Source organism: Lemur catta, chromosome 5 (genome assembly GCF_020740605.2).
Source record: "Lemur catta isolate mLemCat1 chromosome 5, mLemCat1.pri, whole genome shotgun sequence".
Lineage (NCBI taxonomy): Eukaryota > Metazoa > Chordata > Mammalia > Primates > Lemuridae > Lemur > Lemur catta.
This window is the reverse complement of record NC_059132.1, coordinates 111602095-111621391: the sequence shown is the minus strand read 5'-3', so window position 1 is coordinate 111621391 and position 19297 is coordinate 111602095. Positions and strand designations below refer to the sequence as shown.

The 19297-nt window shown below is 33.9% G+C and overlaps 1 protein-coding gene across 9 annotated transcripts in view; it reads right to left on the bottom strand.

The window, feature by feature from the left end:
- Positions 1-19297, bottom strand: part of NEK1 (NIMA related kinase 1) — a 137395-nt gene that overhangs the window by 40192 nt on the left and 77906 nt on the right. For 6 of the 9 annotated variants that reach the window (XR_006735456.1, XM_045552523.1, XM_045552526.1 and 3 more), the window contains 7 exons: positions 17499-17582; positions 16980-17063; positions 16439-16516; positions 15799-15894; positions 6114-6245; positions 4188-4253; positions 3876-4104 (listed from right to left, as the gene is read on the bottom strand). Coding sequence is in view for 8 of the 9 variants with exons in the window: in XM_045552523.1 (XP_045408479.1) it covers positions 3876-4104; positions 4188-4253; positions 6114-6245; positions 15799-15894; positions 16439-16516; positions 16980-17063; positions 17499-17582 (769 nt within the window). In the remaining variant the exon portion in view is untranslated. The remainder of the gene's footprint in view (positions 1-3875; positions 4105-4187; positions 4254-6113; positions 6246-15798; positions 15895-16438; positions 16517-16979; positions 17064-17498; positions 17583-19297) is intronic. The other 3 variants (XM_045552525.1, XM_045552528.1, XM_045552530.1) reach the window with 2 other exon arrangements.

The window sequence follows — 19297 nt, the reverse complement described above, 5'->3', positions numbered from 1 at the left end:
AGACTGTTCATATCTTAGGCCACAAAACATGTCTCAAAAAATTAAAAAAAACTGAAGTCATACCATGTATCTTTTCAGACCACAGTGGTATAAAACTAGCAATCAATTCCTAGAGAAACATTCAAACATACACAAAGTCATGGAAATTAAACAACCTGCTGAATAATACTTGTGTTGATGATGAAACTAAGATGGAAATCAAAAGAGTCCTCGAACTGAACAACAAAGGGGATACAAGCTATCAAAATCTGTGTGATCCAGAAAAAGTAGTCCTAGGGGAAAATTCATAGCCTTAAATGTCTACATCAAAAGACAGAACGATCACAAATTAACAACCTACTGTCACATTTCAAGAAACTAGAAAAAGAAGAGCAGACCAAACCCATAGCCAGCATAAGAAAAGAAATAACAAAGGTCAGAGAAGAACTAAATGAAATAGAAAATAAAAATACAAAGGATCAATGGAGCAAAAAGTTGGTTCTTTGAAAACAAACAAAATCAATAGACCTCTTGCCAGATTAACCAGGAATAGAAGAGAAAGGGCCCAAATAAACTCAATCAGAAATTAAAAAGGAGATATTACAACTGATAACACAGAAATACAAAATATCATTCATGAATAACATGAAAATCTCTATGCATAGTAACTAGAAAACTTAGTGGAAAGGGACAAATTCCTGGAAACACACAATCTCCTAAGACTCAATCAGGAAGAGACAGAACTCCTAAATATAGCAGTAATGAGCTGCAAGATTGAAACAGTAATAAAAAAATCTCCCAACAACAACAAAAGCCCCAGACCAGATGGATTCACAGCCAAATTCTACCATACCTACAAAGAAGAGCCGGTACCCACACTATAGAAATTATTCCATAACTTTGAGAAGGAGGGAGTCTTCCCCAACTCATTCTATGAAGCCAGTATCACCTTGATACCAAAGCTAGGAAAGGACACAACAGAAAAAGAAAATTACAGACCAATATTCTTTACAAATATAGATGCAAACATCCTCAATAAAATACTAGCAAACCAAATTCACCAGCACATCAAGAAAATAATCTACCACGATCAAGTGGGCTTCATCTCAAGGATGCAAGGATGGTTAAACATCAATAAATGTGATTCACTACATAAATAGAAGCAAAAACAAAGACCATATGATCATCACAATAGATGCAGGAAAAGTATTCAACAAAATCCAGCACCCTTTCATGATAAAAATCCTCAACAAACTAGGCATAGAAGTAATATACCTCAAAATAATAAAATCCATATATCACAAACCCACAGCCAACATCATACTGAATGGGGAGAAGCTGAAAGTATTCCCTCTAAGAACTACAAAAGGACAAGGGTGTCCACTGTCCCCACTTCTATTCAACAAAGTGCTGGAAGTCCTAGCCAGAGCAAACAGGCAAGAGAAAGAAAGAAAAGATATCCAAATGGGGAAAGAGTCAGTCAAACTATTGCTGTATCCATATTCACTGATGGTATGATCTTGTATCTAGAAAATCCCAAAGACTCCACCAGAAGACTCTTAAAGTTGATCAATTCAGGAAAGTCTTGGATTACAAAATCATGTACACAAATCAGTAGCATTTCTATATACCAGTAACAGTCAAGCTGAGAGTCAAATCAAAGACTCACTGCCATTCACAACAGCTACAAAAGCTGTTGTCATTACAACAGCTAAAAGAAATAAAATACTTAGGAATATACTTAACCAAGGAGGTGAAAGATCTCTACAGAACTATGAAACACTGATGAAAGAAATTGCAGATGACACAAATGGAAAAACATCTCATGCTCATGGACTGATATCATCAAAATGCCCATACTGCCCAAAGTGATTTACAGATTCAACGTGATTCCAATCAAAATACCAACTTCACAGCTCACAAATCAAAAAAAAAAAAAAAAAAGAAAGAAAGAAAAAGAAAAAGAAAAGAAATCCTAAGCTTCATTTAGAACCAAAAAATAGCCGAATAGCCAAAGCAATCTTAAGCAAAAATAACAAATTTGGAGGTATCACATTACCAGACTTCAAACAAGGCTATAGTAACCAAAACAGCATGGTATTGGTACAAAATAGAGACATAGACCAACAGAACAGAGAACATAGATATAAAACATGTATCTACAACCAAGTGATCTTCAGCAAAGCAGACAACAACATACACTGGGGAAAAGAATCCCTATTCAATAAATGGTACTGGGAAAATTGGATAGCCACATGTAGAAGACTGAAATAGGACCCCTATCTCTTACCACTTATCAAAATTAATTCAAAGTCTTAAATGTAAGGCATAAAACCATAAAAATTCTACAAGAAAATGTAGGGAAAAACTCTTCTAGACATTGGCCTAAGCAAAGAATTTATGACTAAGACCCTGAATGCAATAACAGAAACAACAAAAATAAATAAATGGGACTTAATTCAATTAAAAAGCTTCTGCACGGGAAAGGAAGTAATCAACAGAGCAAACAGACAACCTACAGAAGGTGAGAAAGTAGTTGAAAACTATACATGTGATAAAGGGCTAGTATCCAGAATCTACAAAGAACTCAAACAAATCAGCAAGAAAAAAACACACATCATCATCCAAAAGTTGGCAAAAGACATGAGCAGAAGCTTTTCAAAAAAGATAGACAAATGGCCAACATATGAAAAAATGCTCAACGTAACTAATCATCAGGGAAATGCAAATTAAAACCACAATGAGATATCATCTTACATCTGTCAGAAAGGCTATTATTGAAAAGGCCAAAAACAATAGATGCTGGAGTATATGCAGAGAGAAAAGAACTGTTGGTGGGACTGCAAATTAGTATAGCCTCTCTGGAAAACAGTATAAGATTTCTCAAAGAAATAAAAGTAGACCTATCATTTGATCTAGCAATCCCACTGCTGGGGATCTACCCAAACGAAAAGAAGTCATTTTTTCAAAAAGACACCTGCACTCGAATGTTTAACGCAGCACAATTCACAATTGCAAAGATGTGGAATCAACCTAAGTGCCCATCAATTCACGAGTAGATTAATAAAATCTAGTATGTATGTATGTGTGTGTGTGCCCTTAAGCTCCTTAAGGGGAGGAATCGTGTTTTAACCACCATTATTGGCATAGAATAGGTACCCAATAAAAACCTGTTGAATAAATAAAGAAAAGAAATACTATCAATAAATACTATCAAGTCTTTGGGCTTTTCTCCAATGCAAGAAAGAATTCTACAAAAACAATCAATCAAAAAAAATGACTTAAAATCTGACTTGTTTAAGGACAGACTTGCCCTTTTAGAACATAAGCTCCACAAAAACACATGTTTCTGTTTTGTTCCTTGCTGTATATCCAGTGACTAGGACAATGTTAGAAAATAGTAGGTTCTCAGGAACTACTACTGAATAAAAGAATCATTAGGTCAGATTTTCTCAATACCTCTGCTAAATGCCTAAGGGACATTTCTGAGGTTTTATCAAAGTTCACTACTCTGGTTCTCATCAAGAATTATTCCTATCTCTAGAGTAAGCTGGCAATATTAAAAAAAAAAAGAAACAAACAAACAAAAAAGAAACAACAACAAAAAAGAATTATTCCTAGTAACAGATTAATCTAAGATGGTATAGAAAGTTAAAGTAATACAATTTAAATACGTATCATTATTTCTACCACTTTTGTAATAAAATTCCTTGCAACTAAGGCTGAACAGTTCTCTCCATTCTTCACATTTCATTAGCGGAGGGAGCCATTTCTACATTCCCAAAAGGAAAATATATAGAATTCTTCCAGCCTCTCTCAATTCTCTCAGAGTGGTCAGTCTACAAAGTTTACATGTATGTAGGACCTAAACAGGATATTAACATTTCTATACATACTTTCACTATCAGAGAATGATGTATCCAGAGTTAACTCATCCAGAGGAATCACAAGTTGACCTCCTGCCTCCCACTTCTTGCGATCAGATGAAACTGACTTTTCTTTTTCATGCTCTTTGGCATCTTCATGAACAATTATCTCACAAGTATCAGAGTGACACTGCTTTCCTTTTTCATCCTCTTGAGCTTTAAGATTTTCATTTAATCTACGTAGTATTTCTCGCTTACTCTGAAACAGTTAAAATGTTATATCTTAATATGTACATGGTTAAGTAAAATGATTGACAGAGAAACTTTGAAAATTGTACTTACTGAAATAGAATTATTGGTCTTTTGTGTGTCTTCTGAGGTTTCCTGGGTATCAGTTAAACTACTGTCCTTTAAATACAGATAGTTACAGAGTAAGAAATAACGTTACTTTAAAAGTCTACCTTAAAAAATCTGGTATTTTTGTTACTTTTTGCTTTTCATTAAATTGCTCCTTGTGAATTTTTTATTCCTGTAAAATGTTAACATAGCTTCCTTATCAGCAATGAAAACATTTAAATATTATTGATTAATAGACAATATATAGAGGGGCAAATTCTCAATTATCTGTCATATTTTTAGATTACTGCTCACGTATTTAACTATATCCTATTGTTTGGCACCTGATTTTTTGGTAATTTTAAATCAATGGTAGAAATACAAGGAAAATTCATATACTCTCAAAACTAGGGAAAGTTTTGATAAAGTAATTCAAGATAGGTTGGGTTATTCTGAAACTACCTTTATGTTTCATGTGTATATATTCTTGCTAAGCCATACTAGTAAACATAATTGAGAATTGACTTTCCTCCTTAAACAGAGAAAGTAATGAGCTGAGTCATTTATACTACAAATAATATAAATCTTGTCTTCTGATTAGTATTATTCAAAGCAATCTAGATCACCTGGAATTTTAAAATATATGAAAAGAAGACATTAGTAGTTATAAAAACTATGAAAGTAAAGGTATCTAGAAGATTCAGAGTAAGTAAAAGCAATTTTCGAAGTTTTAAGTGACATTTACCAACATAACACAAAAAGAAAAACCATTTAGTTACATAACTACCTCAAATTTTTTAATATTCGAAAAAAATAAAAAGAGCGTTCAGTGGTCAGTTTTAAAGTAATATGTGTAAATGAGACAAAGAACATTTTACCCAGTAAAGCAGTCAGGAATTAGCAGCCGCTACAACCAGAGAGACGCACAGCTACTTGAGATGTGAGACTGGGACCCAGGAGGGGAACCACACAGTGGTATCTAAAGTTGAAGTAACAACGTAGCATGTGCAAAGACGTTATCAGAAAGAAAAAGAGAATAAACCTACTTGAAAAACAGTAGTTTCTTACATGAAGTTCTTGAGAGTGATCAAGAAACTTCTATTTTCCTACTCACTCTTATTTTCAAGACAAACACAAAGGTTGTAAAAAAAAAAAAAATGAGTGTACCAATTTTGTCTGCAAAAGTTAACGAAAACTCCACAAATACATAGCACAGACATTGATTACCAGGAAAGGAGAAAGTGAGGTTAATGTGCCATCTGATTCAGCAGACATTTTCCCTTCTGTCTATTGAACTCTAGGCAGAAACTCCACGTTATGAGCCCCTTTCTCTCAACTCCACAGCAGTCTTCACACTTCAGAGACACTTGAAATACACTTCTAAATTTACACTTTTTATTTGTCCATATTTGTTTTACTATCTGTATGGCATGATAGAGATTCGGAAGTAGAAAGTAAAAGAAATAACTGATGAATTAACAGTAATCGCACTGAGTTCTCTAACAGTTGCTATGTCACAAAATTTCAAATAAATGTAAACATGTTGGGCTTAATTCCTAGAGTTAGTTACTTCAAGTACCAAAGAGACATTATTTTTTAAAAAGTCAACATTTGTTAATCATAAGGGTTACATATAAAAATGTTTGTTGTGTTATTTTCAGTACATTTCTCTCTACATATTAATATATATCAATATTCCTTTAAAGTAAAAAAAGACAATCATTTTAACATATTTCCATCCACCAGGTGGTCCCAGATATAGAATCTACGAGCAAACATGCTCCAATATTCAGAGTAAACAAAAAACTGTTAACAGGTAATTTTTTCCCTAGAAAACCTAAGGAAACATTAGAAATTAATGTAACTCATTAAATTTAATTTCTTTTCAAATAATCTTTTGCTTTGAAGAGTTCTAAATATTAGGGAACTTACCGCACCCACTTCCTTCAAAGCTGAAGTCACAGAAATAACAGATCTCATCTGCTGCTTAGATGGAGAGCCAACTGTTTCATGCTGCCCCAAAGGTGAAGAAACATCAGAATTCTTTACTCCTTTAGCCACCAACTATAAAAAAAATAAATACATTGGGGATTTTGTATTTGCATGAAGAAATAAAATGGTAGCTACAAGATCACTGTTTATCCACTCTAACACAAGCAGTTTTTTCATTCCTCAATTATTTATTGAGCAAGGCATTACACTAGGTGATGGGGACAGAGTAGTGAACAGGAAAAAACCCTCTGATCTCAGATGTAAATATAATTATGTCATGTCATCCTAAAAACCCACTTCCATTGCATTACCCATGTTTCATAAAATAATCCTAAAAACCAAACTGTCTTGAAAAGATTCAATATTAGTCTTCTCACTTTAATTTAAATCCATTATAACTTTTGGTAGGAAGAAAACATATGTATTATTCTTACTCTTCTAATAGAAATATTTCTGTAATTTCTCCAAGTTTGGGTATAATCCTCTTAAAGTTGGAGTATCAATCACCCAGCATAAACCCTCTCATTATAAAAATGTCAACATAAATGAGAATGGAAGGAGTGACGGGTACAGGTAATGAGACTGACTTCACTGAAATATTACATTAATATGTGTTTGTTTTTATCTTGCCACTTAGACGCCAAACAAATTAAGATTCCAAACCTTTAATGAAAACATGAAAATGGCATTTATAGGTATGCTAATAACAACATGGCAGGAAATCTACTCCCTACTTCTACCCTTCCTCAAACCAGTAAACAAGACTTTCTGGGAAGTATCCATTTCAGACACAAGAAAAAGTGAGCATCTTCTAAGAATAAAGTACTAATACAGTTCTAATATTCAGCCTTCCAGATTTCCTTTTACAATTTCAACATGCGTTCCTCACTGAGCTGAATCATTTCTAGCTTTTGATTTAAAGTGAGATGTGAGGCTCTTCCTTCCAGAGACGGAAACGTCGCTTTCACCCCCTAGCCCAGCATTACCAAAAAAGTATACTGATGTTTAAGATGTGACTATAACTTTCTAAAATACCTAGAGCTCACACAACCAAGAATTCTCACCTTGAAGGTTTTTACTGAAACTCTTTTATGATTGTTTTATTACCACAGAGTACATATTCAAAGGTTTCATAAATTCTGAGGAAATAAAAACAGTTCCAAAGTTCTGAACAATAGTAGCATTTTTAGAACCAGTATGTTATTTCCATAGACGATTATTTCAAAAAAAACAAATTACTTTGAATGTATAAATTCTGCCATTTTTATTTAAATTAGTAATTACTTCTGATACGTATCATATTCATCAACTGTATTATACTAATTCACTTAAAGAAATGATTTCTTCTATTTCAATACATAAATCCAACAGGATTTTTGTGAGAAAACAAATTCACAATATTGAAAAAATTAATCATGAATTAAAGTATGTATTAAGTGCCTATTAAGTGCCAAGCACAGTTCTAGATAATGAATATTCAAAATGAATAAGACACAATGTTTTCTCTCAAAGGATTAAAACTAGAAGAGAAAGGGGAACACATAAATTAATCAGTGTGTTACAGAGAAACGAAAGTAAAGAGGTGTGTGCTAAACGGTCGGGGGAAGGAGGAAAGGAGCCAAACCCAGAGAGCAAGCGAACTGCGGCCAAGACGGCTGGTAGGAACAGGCTCCGCAGAGCGGCCGGCGTTCGCACAGCCACGCGCTGTTCAAGGAGGCCACAGTGTACAGTGCAAGTTCTACACTCAAATCCTAAAACACCCACTCACTAGTAATGTTTTTCATCGTTTTTCATACTCTGAACTTCACATTTTTTTCTCTAAAATAGAAATCCTATACTCATTGTCTCCTTGCTGTAGGGATTACACGAGATAATTTATATAAAATATATAACTATGTACCTAATAAATGGTAGCAATTATTATTTATTTAGTTTCTATTAAATGAGGTTATTTGGCTTAAACACCAAAAGTCTGGTTTTAGTTCCTGACAAAATCAATTAACTTGCAAGTTTCTGATCTTTAGAATGTACTTAAAACAAAACCCATCCATTTGTACATGATCAAAATTTAGAATTTAGGGACTATTTAAATAAGGAGGCTTTAGGACACAGAAGTCAACAAGAAACAGAAACCTGAAAGTCAAATACTTTACATTATAAATTCAAAGAAAACTAAGATTTAAAACAAATCAAAAAAGTAATTTAACTATATAATTAAATAGCAGATATAATATGGATTTAACCAATTTTCCTAAAGTAAGAAGAGTACCAATTTCCCTTCTCAACCTATAATAGAATGTTCATTTATGCTTACAAAGATTATCTTAAAAGTCATTTCTAAAATTATAGGGTAGATGCTTATAATAGGAACATTAAGGAAACTCTTAAAAAAAGAGAAAAAAAATCAACCATACACCCACTGCTCTAATTATACTTCATTTATCCATATTCTTTAAAAAATTCTTTCTTATCCACATGCATACATAATTCTTACACAATCTAAACAAGGCACTGGCACAACTTTGTGAAATTGTAGACATATGGCCTAAGAAAAAAATTTTAAAAACCTATAGGAAAGACTTAGCAGATTTTGTCCTCAGTTAAAGAATAGCAAATGTCACATAAGTGCATTGAAAATCCTTTATCTTGACCTTATACTCTTAAATAGGCTGCAAAGTATATTAAATAGAGACATTTCTATATTAATTTAAATCTTAAGAGAAACCCAAAATAACACAAACAAAAATTTATTGATAAGATGTTATGAGTTAAACAGGGAATGAGACCAAAGACAATCAAATTCAGCACAAGATGTGATTATGCAACGATAGGAAAGGTTTCTGTTGAATTCTCTTTACACTATTTCTCTTTGTACCTACAGAAGCCAATCTTTCCTTTTAATCAACCAAAGATATTGTTTGTTTTTACAGATAGGGGTCTCACTCTGTTGCCCAGGCCGGAGGAACTGCATCCTCAAACTCCTAGGCTCAAGCGATCTTCTCGCCTCAGCCTCCCGAGTATCTGGAACTACAGATGTGTGCCACCACGCCCAGTTAATTTCTTTTTTTTTCATTTTTTTAGAGACAAGGTCTTGCTGTGTTGTTCAAACTGGATAAAAGATATTTTTAGATGAAGAAAATGTTTCACTCATTACCATTAAAAATTTACATTGTATTTTACTGAAAGCTGCCTGGCTGCCATATATATATCTATATATATCTGTATATATCTTTATGTATATCTATATATGTATAATGACTATCATATAGTCTATTTAACCCAAGATGTCTGATCCAATGTATAAGATAAATTTATTGGCACCTTTATATAATAATCTTCAGCAGCCCTCAGTAAACGCTTATGTTCTATCATCAACTGTACACTGGTCTTTCCCCAAGTCAACTAAACTAAACAGATCAGAAGAATCTAAACTAATGAAGAGACAAAATTCAGACAGGAAATATAAACCAATGAACAAAGACAAACAGATCATTCTACTAACTCTTAAAATCACTTAATAACAAAACTTAATATGGACAATCTAAGGGTAGTTCAGGACAACTGAGATGTGGCAACGTCATTAGAAGCCAAGGTCACATACATCACCAATTTATTAATCCTTAGTTCTGTGTAAACATCATGAATGTATTATTTATAAACAGAACCCGAAGGCTGTTTAATGTTAACCACATCTTGAGATAGAAGATAACGTACGTTTAATGGTCAAAAGAGAAAACATTCAACTGAATCTTTAATTCAGGAAGTTGATCAAATATGACAAAACACAAAATTAAATTAACTAAACTAGAAAAATGATACAAAGATTCATATAAGACAAAAAACATAAAACTTCAAAACAAAAATATGACTCAATTTTATTACAAAATTAATCACCCATCTAAGTCTAAAATATATATTTCATTCTGAACACTGTAGAGGAAGCCTCACAGGCCTGTATGGGAGGTCTGAAGAATGAGACAAAGACAGAAATAAAAATGAAATACATAAGAGTTAAATATAAAGAAGGAACTCATTATATTCAAAGTATAGACCTAACCAAGAAACAGGCTTCAAAGATACGTTGTCTGAATTGACGTTAAGAAATATGTAGACTGGGCTTTATACTATAAGATGTAGATGAAAAGGTAAACTTACAGGTCTTTGCTTACAGAGGTAGGACTGCAATCCAGGGATGCAATGGAAGTGGTGAGTGTCAATGAGAAGATAAATACATGAGACAGTAAACCCCACAGATAAGATAACATACATGGCTACTGAATGAATAAGTATATGCTTCTACCAACTCTGGGAAAGTGGTAATAATATTGCCAAATGAGCAGGGCAATGGGAAACAAGCTATAAAAACGAAGCCTGTTTGTGAGACTGCTCTTTAGGAACCCATTATACAAGATGTATCTAAAACCACATTTTAATGTGTTTGGGGGCCATATTTCAGTCCACCAAGAGCAGATTTCAGGAAAGAAACATAATGACAAAACTCATGCTTTGGGTTCTCTGAGATACATTAACTTGGGCTGCTGGAAGCATAACATTCTGAGTCACTCAAGTGATTAGTCCCCACGTACTGGAGAAAAGGAAAAAACCCTCTTTGATAAATGTGCTACACTAGTGGCCCACATGCCAATCACAAAAACAGAAACCAAGACACAGCCCACCCACCCCACGTCAGAGGAATACAAATAGCACAAAAAGGCAAGTGAACTATGTGGTTCTTCTGCCGCGACAGCCTGTGCTTGCATACTGACAGGCGTGGATGAGAAGTAGCTGACCCAGTCTCTGAGACTACAGGACCCCACATAATCAAAGCCATGCAGATGGCTATTATCATATACTTTGATGATCCCCAGGTCATTTTGCCTAATGGACCACACTTTAAAAATAAGGCTGATCTGAATTAAGCATAAAGCTCATCATATTTAATGGATATATTACTATTCCAACCACTTTTAAGAGCTATGTGGCATGCTCGAATAGAATATAAAGACTAGCCTGAAGATGATGAGGGGGCAATGGCCCTTAAAGCTTGCAACTGCAATATTGCAGCTGAACACAAGAATGACAGCAGTAGCCTTATGAGGCAAACTGACAGAACACACAGGGAATTTCACACTGATTCCTCTTGATACAGTCCTTGACCACTGTGCAAATCAGCATGGGTTAGGTGTTCCTGTTTCCAGTGCTGAAGATATAACCCCAGTAGAACACGCCCAGGTTGTTCCCAACTGCTGTATACGTATGCCACCAAAGGTAGGCTCAAAACTATTTTCCAGATCAGGTTAGGTTTAAAAGCGATTTGAAAACCAAAATCCAACAGATTTGGGTGATGTATATATTTTCTTTTATTCTCCTTTTATTATTATTATTTTAATCAAGAAGTTATTTGTGTTTTTTTTAATTTCAAAATATTAAAGGGGTACAAATGTTTTTGTTACATGGATACGTCATATAGGCTCAAGTCAGAGCTTTTGGTGTGTTCATCACCTGGATAGTGTTCATTGCACCCAACAGGTAAGTTTTTACCCCTCACCCCTCCTATCCTGCCCCCTTCTTGGTTTCCAATGTCCATTACAACTCTTTGTGCCCATGTGTGCCCATTGATTAGTTCCAAATTATTAGAGAGTACATGTGGTATTTCTTTTCCATTCCTGAGGTACTTTGCTTAGGATAATGGTCTCCAGTTCCATCCAAGTTGCTGCAAAAGACATTATTTCATTCCTTTCCATAGCTGAGAAGTACTCCATGGTATGTACGTGTATATATACACCACATTTTATTAATCCACTCACGAATTGCTGGGCATTTAGGTTGATTCCACATCTTTGCAATTGTGAATTGTGTTGTGATAAACATTCAAGTGCAGATGTATTTTTTATAAAATAACTTCTTTTCCTTTGGGTAGATACCCAGTAGTGGGAATCCTGGATCAAATGGTAAGTCTACATTTATTTCTTTGAAGAATCTCCATATTGTTTTCTATAGAGGTCGTATTAATTTGCAGTCCCACCAACAGTGTATAAGCATTCTTTACTCTCTGCATCCATGCCAGCATCTACGGTTTTTTGACTTTTTAATAATGGCCTTTATAACAGGGGTAAGGTGGTATCTCATTGTGGTTTTAATTTGCATTTCCCTCATGATTAGTGATATTTAGTATTTTTTTCTTATATTTCTTGGCCATTTGTCTATCTTGCTTTGAAAAACTTCTGTTCATGTCTTTTGCTCATTTTAGTGATATTTAGTATTTTTTTCTTATATTTCTTGGCCATTTGTCTATCTTGCTTTGAAAAACTTCTGTTCATGTCTTTTGCTCATTTTTTGATGGGGTTGTTTTTTTCTTGCTGCTTTGAGTTCTTTATAGATTCTGGATATTAGTCCTTCGCCAGATGTATAGTTTACAAATATTTTCTCCCATTCTTAGAATATCTATTCACTCTGTTGATTACTTCCTTTGTTGTGCAGAAGCTTTTACATTTAATTAAGTCCCATTTATTTATTTTTGTTGCTGCTGTATTTGCCTTTGAGATCTTAGTTATAAAGTCTTTGCCTAGGCCAATGTCTAGAAGAGTTTTTCCTATGTTTCCTGCTAGAATTTTTACGGTTTCTTGCCTAGATTTAACCCTTTTATCCATATTAAATTAATTTTTTATTTATGGTGAGAGATAGGGGTCCTGCTTCATTCTTCTACATGTGGCTATCTAATTTTCCCATCACCATCTATTGAATAGGACTTCCTTTCCCCAGTGTATGTTGTTGTCTGCTTTGCCAAAGATCAGTTGGTAGATTTTATTTATTTATTTATTTTTGAGACACAGTCTCACTCTGTTGCCTGGGCTAGAGTGCAGTGGCGTCAGCCTAGCTCACAGCAACCTCAAACTCCTGGGCTCAAGCGATCCTCCTGAGTAGCTGGGACTACAGGCATGCGCCACCATGTCTGGCTAATTTTTTCTCTATATATTTTTAGTTGTCCATATAATTTCTTTCTATTTTTAGTAAAGATGGGGTCTCCCTGTTGCTCAGGCTGGTCTCGAACTCCTGAGCTCAAACGATCCACCTGCCTTGGTCTCCCAGAGTGTTAGGATTACAGGCGTGAGCCACCGTGCCTGGCCCATTTATTTATTTTTTTGAAACAGAGTCATGCTTTTGTTGTCCGGGCTAGAGTGTAGTGGTGTCATTATAAGCTCACTGCAACCTCAATTCTCCTACCTCAGCCTCCCAAGTAGCTGGGACTACAAGCAGGTGCACCCAGCTGAACTTTCTATTTTTTGTAGAGATGGGGTCTCGCTTCTTGCTCAGGCTGGTCTCAAACTCCTGGCCTCAAGCAATCCTCCCCCTCAGCCTCCCAGAGATCCGGGATTACAGGCGTGAACCACCAGGCCCAGGTGGTAGATAGTTTCATTTCTTGGTTCTCTATTCTGTTTCACTGGTCTATGTCTCTACTTTTATATCTGTACCATGCTTCTTTGGTTACTATAGCCATGTTGTATAAATTGAAGTCAGGTAATGTGATTCCTCCAGATTTGTTATTTTTGCTTAAGATTGCTTTGGCTATTTGGGCTCTTTTTTGGTTCCAAATGAAGTTTAGGATCATATTCTCTAGATCCGTGAAATATGATGCTGGTATTTTGATGGCTATTGTATTGAATCTGTAAATTACTTTGGGCGGTACGAACATTTTAATCATATTGATTCTACCAATCCATGAGAAGGGGAAGTTCCAAAACACATTTTCTGATTAAAAAAAACTGTTAAAATTAGAGATCTATATATCCTTACTATTAATATTTTACCACACATAATGCTTTAATGAAGCATTTCCATTAAAGACAGGAAGTAAATAATATCCCCATCATTATTTAATATTGTCCTAGAGGTTCTGGCCAACGCCCACAAGAAACAAAATGGTAATAAAAGGCACAACTTACAGAAAGAAAGGAAATCGCATAAAAATAAAGACTTCCATAGTGGGAAGACTCAGGTTCAAATCCCTGTTCTGCTATTACTGGAAATGTGATTTCATATAACGTTTTATTCTTTCTATATGTGCTTTGTAAAGTTGTAAAGATTAAACAAAGCAATACATATACACTTGACCTTTGAAAACACAGGTTTGAACTTCACAGGTCCTTTTAATACAGGGATTTTCTTCTGCCTCTGCCACCCCTGAGACAGCAAGTTAACCCCTCCCCTTCTCCCTCCTCCTCAACCTGCACAACGTGAACACAATGATGGTGAAGACCTTTATGATGATCCTCTTCTGCTTAATGAATATTAAATATATTTTCTCTTCCTTATAATTTTCTTAATGATATTTTCTTTTCTTTAGCTTTATTATTTAAGAATACAGTATATAATACATATGACATAAAAATTTGTGTTACTTGATTGTTCATGCTATCAGTAAAGCTTCTGGTCAACAGTAGGCTATTAGTAGGTAAGTTTTTGAAGAGTCACAAGTATATGTGCATTTTTGTGTGGGGGGGGGTCAGTGTTCCAACCCATGCGTTAAGGGTCAAGAGTACAATGATTATAATGTGCCTGGCATACAATAAATAATAAACTATAGGAATTACTGTTAATATGATGTATATCATGACTACTTGCCAGTGATACAATTGCATGCTAAAAACCTAGAAAATTAATTGAAAATTGGTAGAATAGGAAAACTCATTGGAAGAGATAAGCGAAAACCCGAAATTTCTCTAAATATTAACAATATTCTATTAGAAAAAACACTTTAAAAATAGAAGTGAAATTATAAACTACATAGAAATAACCTATATAAGAAATATAACTGATATGTATAAAAAATGATCAAAATTACATAAGGAATAAAAAAGAAACACTGAGTACATGTAGAAATTTAACATGCTCCTGTATAAAAACTATTATAAACATGTTGGTTCTTAAGTTAATTTGCAGGTTTAATATAATACTAATCCAAATTCCAATAGTATTTTTTAAAAAATGGAATAAAAATTACCCTAAAATTTATCTGGTAAAGCAAAAGAAAGCAAGTAATTAAGAAAAACAAATTTAAGAAAGGAGTAAAGGGGAAATGAAGAAAGAATTCTATTAGAAATTAAAGTATATTCTATACCTATAATTACTAATAAAATGAGGCACTATAATAACATAGCAGAGGAGAAAGCCCAGAGAAAAATATAGCTTGATACCTATATGCTATAGATCCATTCACTGGTATATATAAGACTTTAATAAATCTTAAAGGTAGCATTATAAACCAGTGGCAAAAGGAAGATGCAGTTATTAAATGATGCTGGGATTTTGATTAGCTACTTGGCAGTAAGTAAATAAAAAATTTAAAAATACATAAAATAAACTAGGTTCTCATCTCAAAGCAAATCCTCAACTAACTTTTACATAGATCACACTTAAATATGCAAGAGAGAAAGACCTACACCGAGAGACCCAGAGAGAGGCAGAGAAGGGCAAGAGGGAAAGAAGACGAGAAGGCAAGGGGGCAGGGAGAATGAGAATAAAAACACAGAGAAGAAAAGATTACAAAACTGTAACGCTGATGTACTACCAAGGAGGAGAGAGAACATCAACACGACCAGGATTAAGAATCTGCAGTGAATCTTACATGCTCTTCCCACATTTTCTTTTCTCTCTCATATGCTTCCTTTCTCTTTCGCTCTAGTTGTTCTTTTAGAACAGCGGCTCGTGCATTTGCTCGGGCCTGAAAATAAAAATAATCAAAAAAATTAGTTACTAGAAAGAAGGGCATAGGGATTTTTCTTTCTATACCTATAAAGATATTTACTTATTAGCCAAAAAAGAAGTGTGTGTGTGGTTCCAGAATAAAAATGTAAGCTCACTCTATATCCCCAGCATCTAAAACCAGGCCCAGCACATAGTAGGTGCTCAATAAATATGTTAAATGAAAAAATTAAAACAATAATTATACATGGACTTCATTTATATTTATAGAAATGAATATCTATATATTTTTCATTTTTAAGGTTGCTATATTTTCTTTTTAAGATTGTATGTGTGATAGTTTCATGTATTTATGCCATGGTTTCATCAAATTATTCTTTATAAATGTGATACAAAGAGAGAAAAATACTATTTTTTTGGAAACCGAAAAGTGACAGATAAAGGGGAAAGAAAAATTAAAGCAAGAGAATAAATTCACTTAGCTATGTGAAATGTAAGAACACAATTTTCTATCTCAGCTTTAAATTGTCTCTAAGAAAATCTATATCACTTCCAGTCTATACCTTAAGTGATTCAATTTTTTTGCGCCTCGTGTCAGCCTCTTCACTTCCTTCTTGTCCTTCGGAACTATCAGCTCCTTTCTGCAAAGTAAGTATGTAAGCAAATCACTTAGGATACAGCCATCAAATTCAGTGCAGAGCTTTGTGAAAGATAATATAAATCAACAAAAATCTAAAAATGTAACATGGGAAATCGTTCAATGCTGTTCATTTTCTCCCAAAGCTGTAATTGAACTCTCCACAATTATCAACCTTTATGCACAATGGAACAAAAAGATAAAAAGGGAATGATATAAAAGTGCACTTTAATCCCTCCATGGATACCAGTTATATTTTCCTCTTAGAATTCCTCTGGAACAAATGGGCTTACCAATTTTAAATCATATAAATATTTACTTTATCTATCCCGATGTGTACTTTTCCAGTTTTTGAACTTGCAATATCTTCTTCAGTTTTTACTTTTTTGTTAGTGTCACAGCATTTTTAATATTAATCTATTACAATATCATTCAACTCATTTTTTAAAATTTGCTTTTTAACCTACTTTTTCACCACGAAGTTTAGCTTTAATTTGTTGGCGCTCATTGAAATTCTGTAGTCTTATTTGCCTCAGTCTTGCCAGATAAACCTACAACGAGGAAAAAAAAAAAAACCCAAAATAATAATTTAAAAGGGAAACCACCAACAATTTTATTGCTAAAAATTTTTTAATTTAAGGAAAAGTGTTAATCTGAATACAAGAAATAAAAGTTTTGAAATCTGGTTAATGGAAATGTAATATTAGCTTTCAAGTGTTTAATTTAGAGCAATTTATTTCTGAAAAGAAAGACATTATAATTACAAATATTTAATTTTATCAAAAGAAAAAAATTGAACTCAGAATATCGAATAGCAGTTATGGGGCAAAATTATGACACAGTATGTCAGTGAAAATATATTAACAGGTCCCTATAGACCTAGAAAATCTTCAAATAATTGTTAAGAATTTAAACCATGCAAGAAAAGAAGGCAATAAACTCAAAAGTGGCTGTGTGGCGGAGGTGGCAGCATGCGGGAGGCGTACCTCTTCTTCTTTGTTTCTTGGCTTCCCTCCTCTTGCAGAGCTGGGCCTGCCTCCATACATAGCTGCCAGGTTTTGCAGGATTCCCTGTTTATCATTTAATGTACTAAGTTTAAAGAATGACTAAGGCTCCATCATCATCTTACCCAGGAAGATCCAGGTGCTGCTTTATTTCTTTTGGCAAATACTGATCATTTCTAGCTGGTAAACTATGATAACAAACCCTGGCGTTCTCCTACATCAATCTGACAAATATATTCAATGAGAACAGAAGGAAGCAATTAAACCCCAAATATAATTATTCAAAACAGAGACCAGGTATGCTTTTATTAGCCATGTAAGTAAAGAGGTTTTTATAACTGCTTTGGAGGTTAGGAAAAACTAAATTTTTCCTCTACGAAGGGCCAATTTCTACATGTGTCAATTTTCACACTATACACATAATAAAATATTTGAGCTCATTGTTTCTGAGTTCGACAAATGTGCTATATGTTAATTACAAGATCTCAATCAAATTTCACTCAGGCATGTCCTGTTACTACACTGCACATGATCATACCCAATCACAAACCGACTCATTTTGAACACAGTTAATCTACTTTCTCTTCCTTCAGCATACAAACAAGCATGCTTCCAGTTCTTCTCAACTTAAAAAAATTCTTAGTCCCACTTCCCTAATGCCTTTATTTTCTTAATGGTTTTATTTTTTTTGCATTTTAAAAAATTTCAATAGACTTAAGGAGTTCAAGTGTCTTTTGTTCCATGGATGAACTGTATAATGCTACAGTCAGGGCTTTTAGTGTACCCATCACCAGAGTAGCGTACCTTGTACCAGATAGGTAATTTTTTTATCTCTCACCACCCCCACTTCTAAGGTCTTTATCAGCTTTTTGAAAGGGTACTTTTTATATTCATCATCTCCATTTTCTGCTTTCCATTCATTTTTCAACCCTAGTTTCTGATCTCATTCTGACTGTGAAAATTTTCTAAAGTCACCAATGACCTCCTGGTTCAGAAGTCAAATGGACCCTTTTGAGCAATTTTTGTACTTAACATTTCCTCTAGAAATTAATTTTGACTGAATCCACTTAATTTATATATATATTTTTTCCCCTCACAACAAATAATATACGTTTATTATGGAAAATTTATAAAATAAAGAAGCATGAAACATTTATAATTCTGTCACCTGAGAAACTTAAAATTTTAAGGTACTGTCTTCCAAATTTTCTTCTATGCCTATGTATAAATACATTCATGTTTATTGTTACAAAACTGGGATTTTACTACAGTAATCCTGACTTTTTTCAATTATATCCTGAGTCTCTTCCCACATTCATTCAGTATTCCTTAAAAACATTATCCTTATATGAGTATATACTGTTCATAACATTCCCCTACATAAAAGTACTGTAATTTACTTATTTTTAAAAATGTCTCTCTTTTCTTTCATTATTTATAATGGCCCCCTCTCCTTGCTTCTTCAATCATCACCATTTTTATAGGCTTTTTCCGTCCTTGGCTCACTGATAAATGTCAATATTTTCTAGAATTTAATTTTCTGCTCCCCTTTCTCTTCACATTCCAGACTTTAACAACTGTTGCCAATTCCCAAATCTAAACCAACCTGGTAGCCCCCTTCTCTTGAACTATAGACTTCTGTGTATACTAAACTGACACCTGGGCAACTCCACTCTTAAGCAGCAAAGCCACCTCAAACAGTTTATTAATCTGACTTTATCGTTCTGTTTACTGCATGATCTTACTCCTAGCTTAGCTCCTGATCAAGATCAACCATCCAA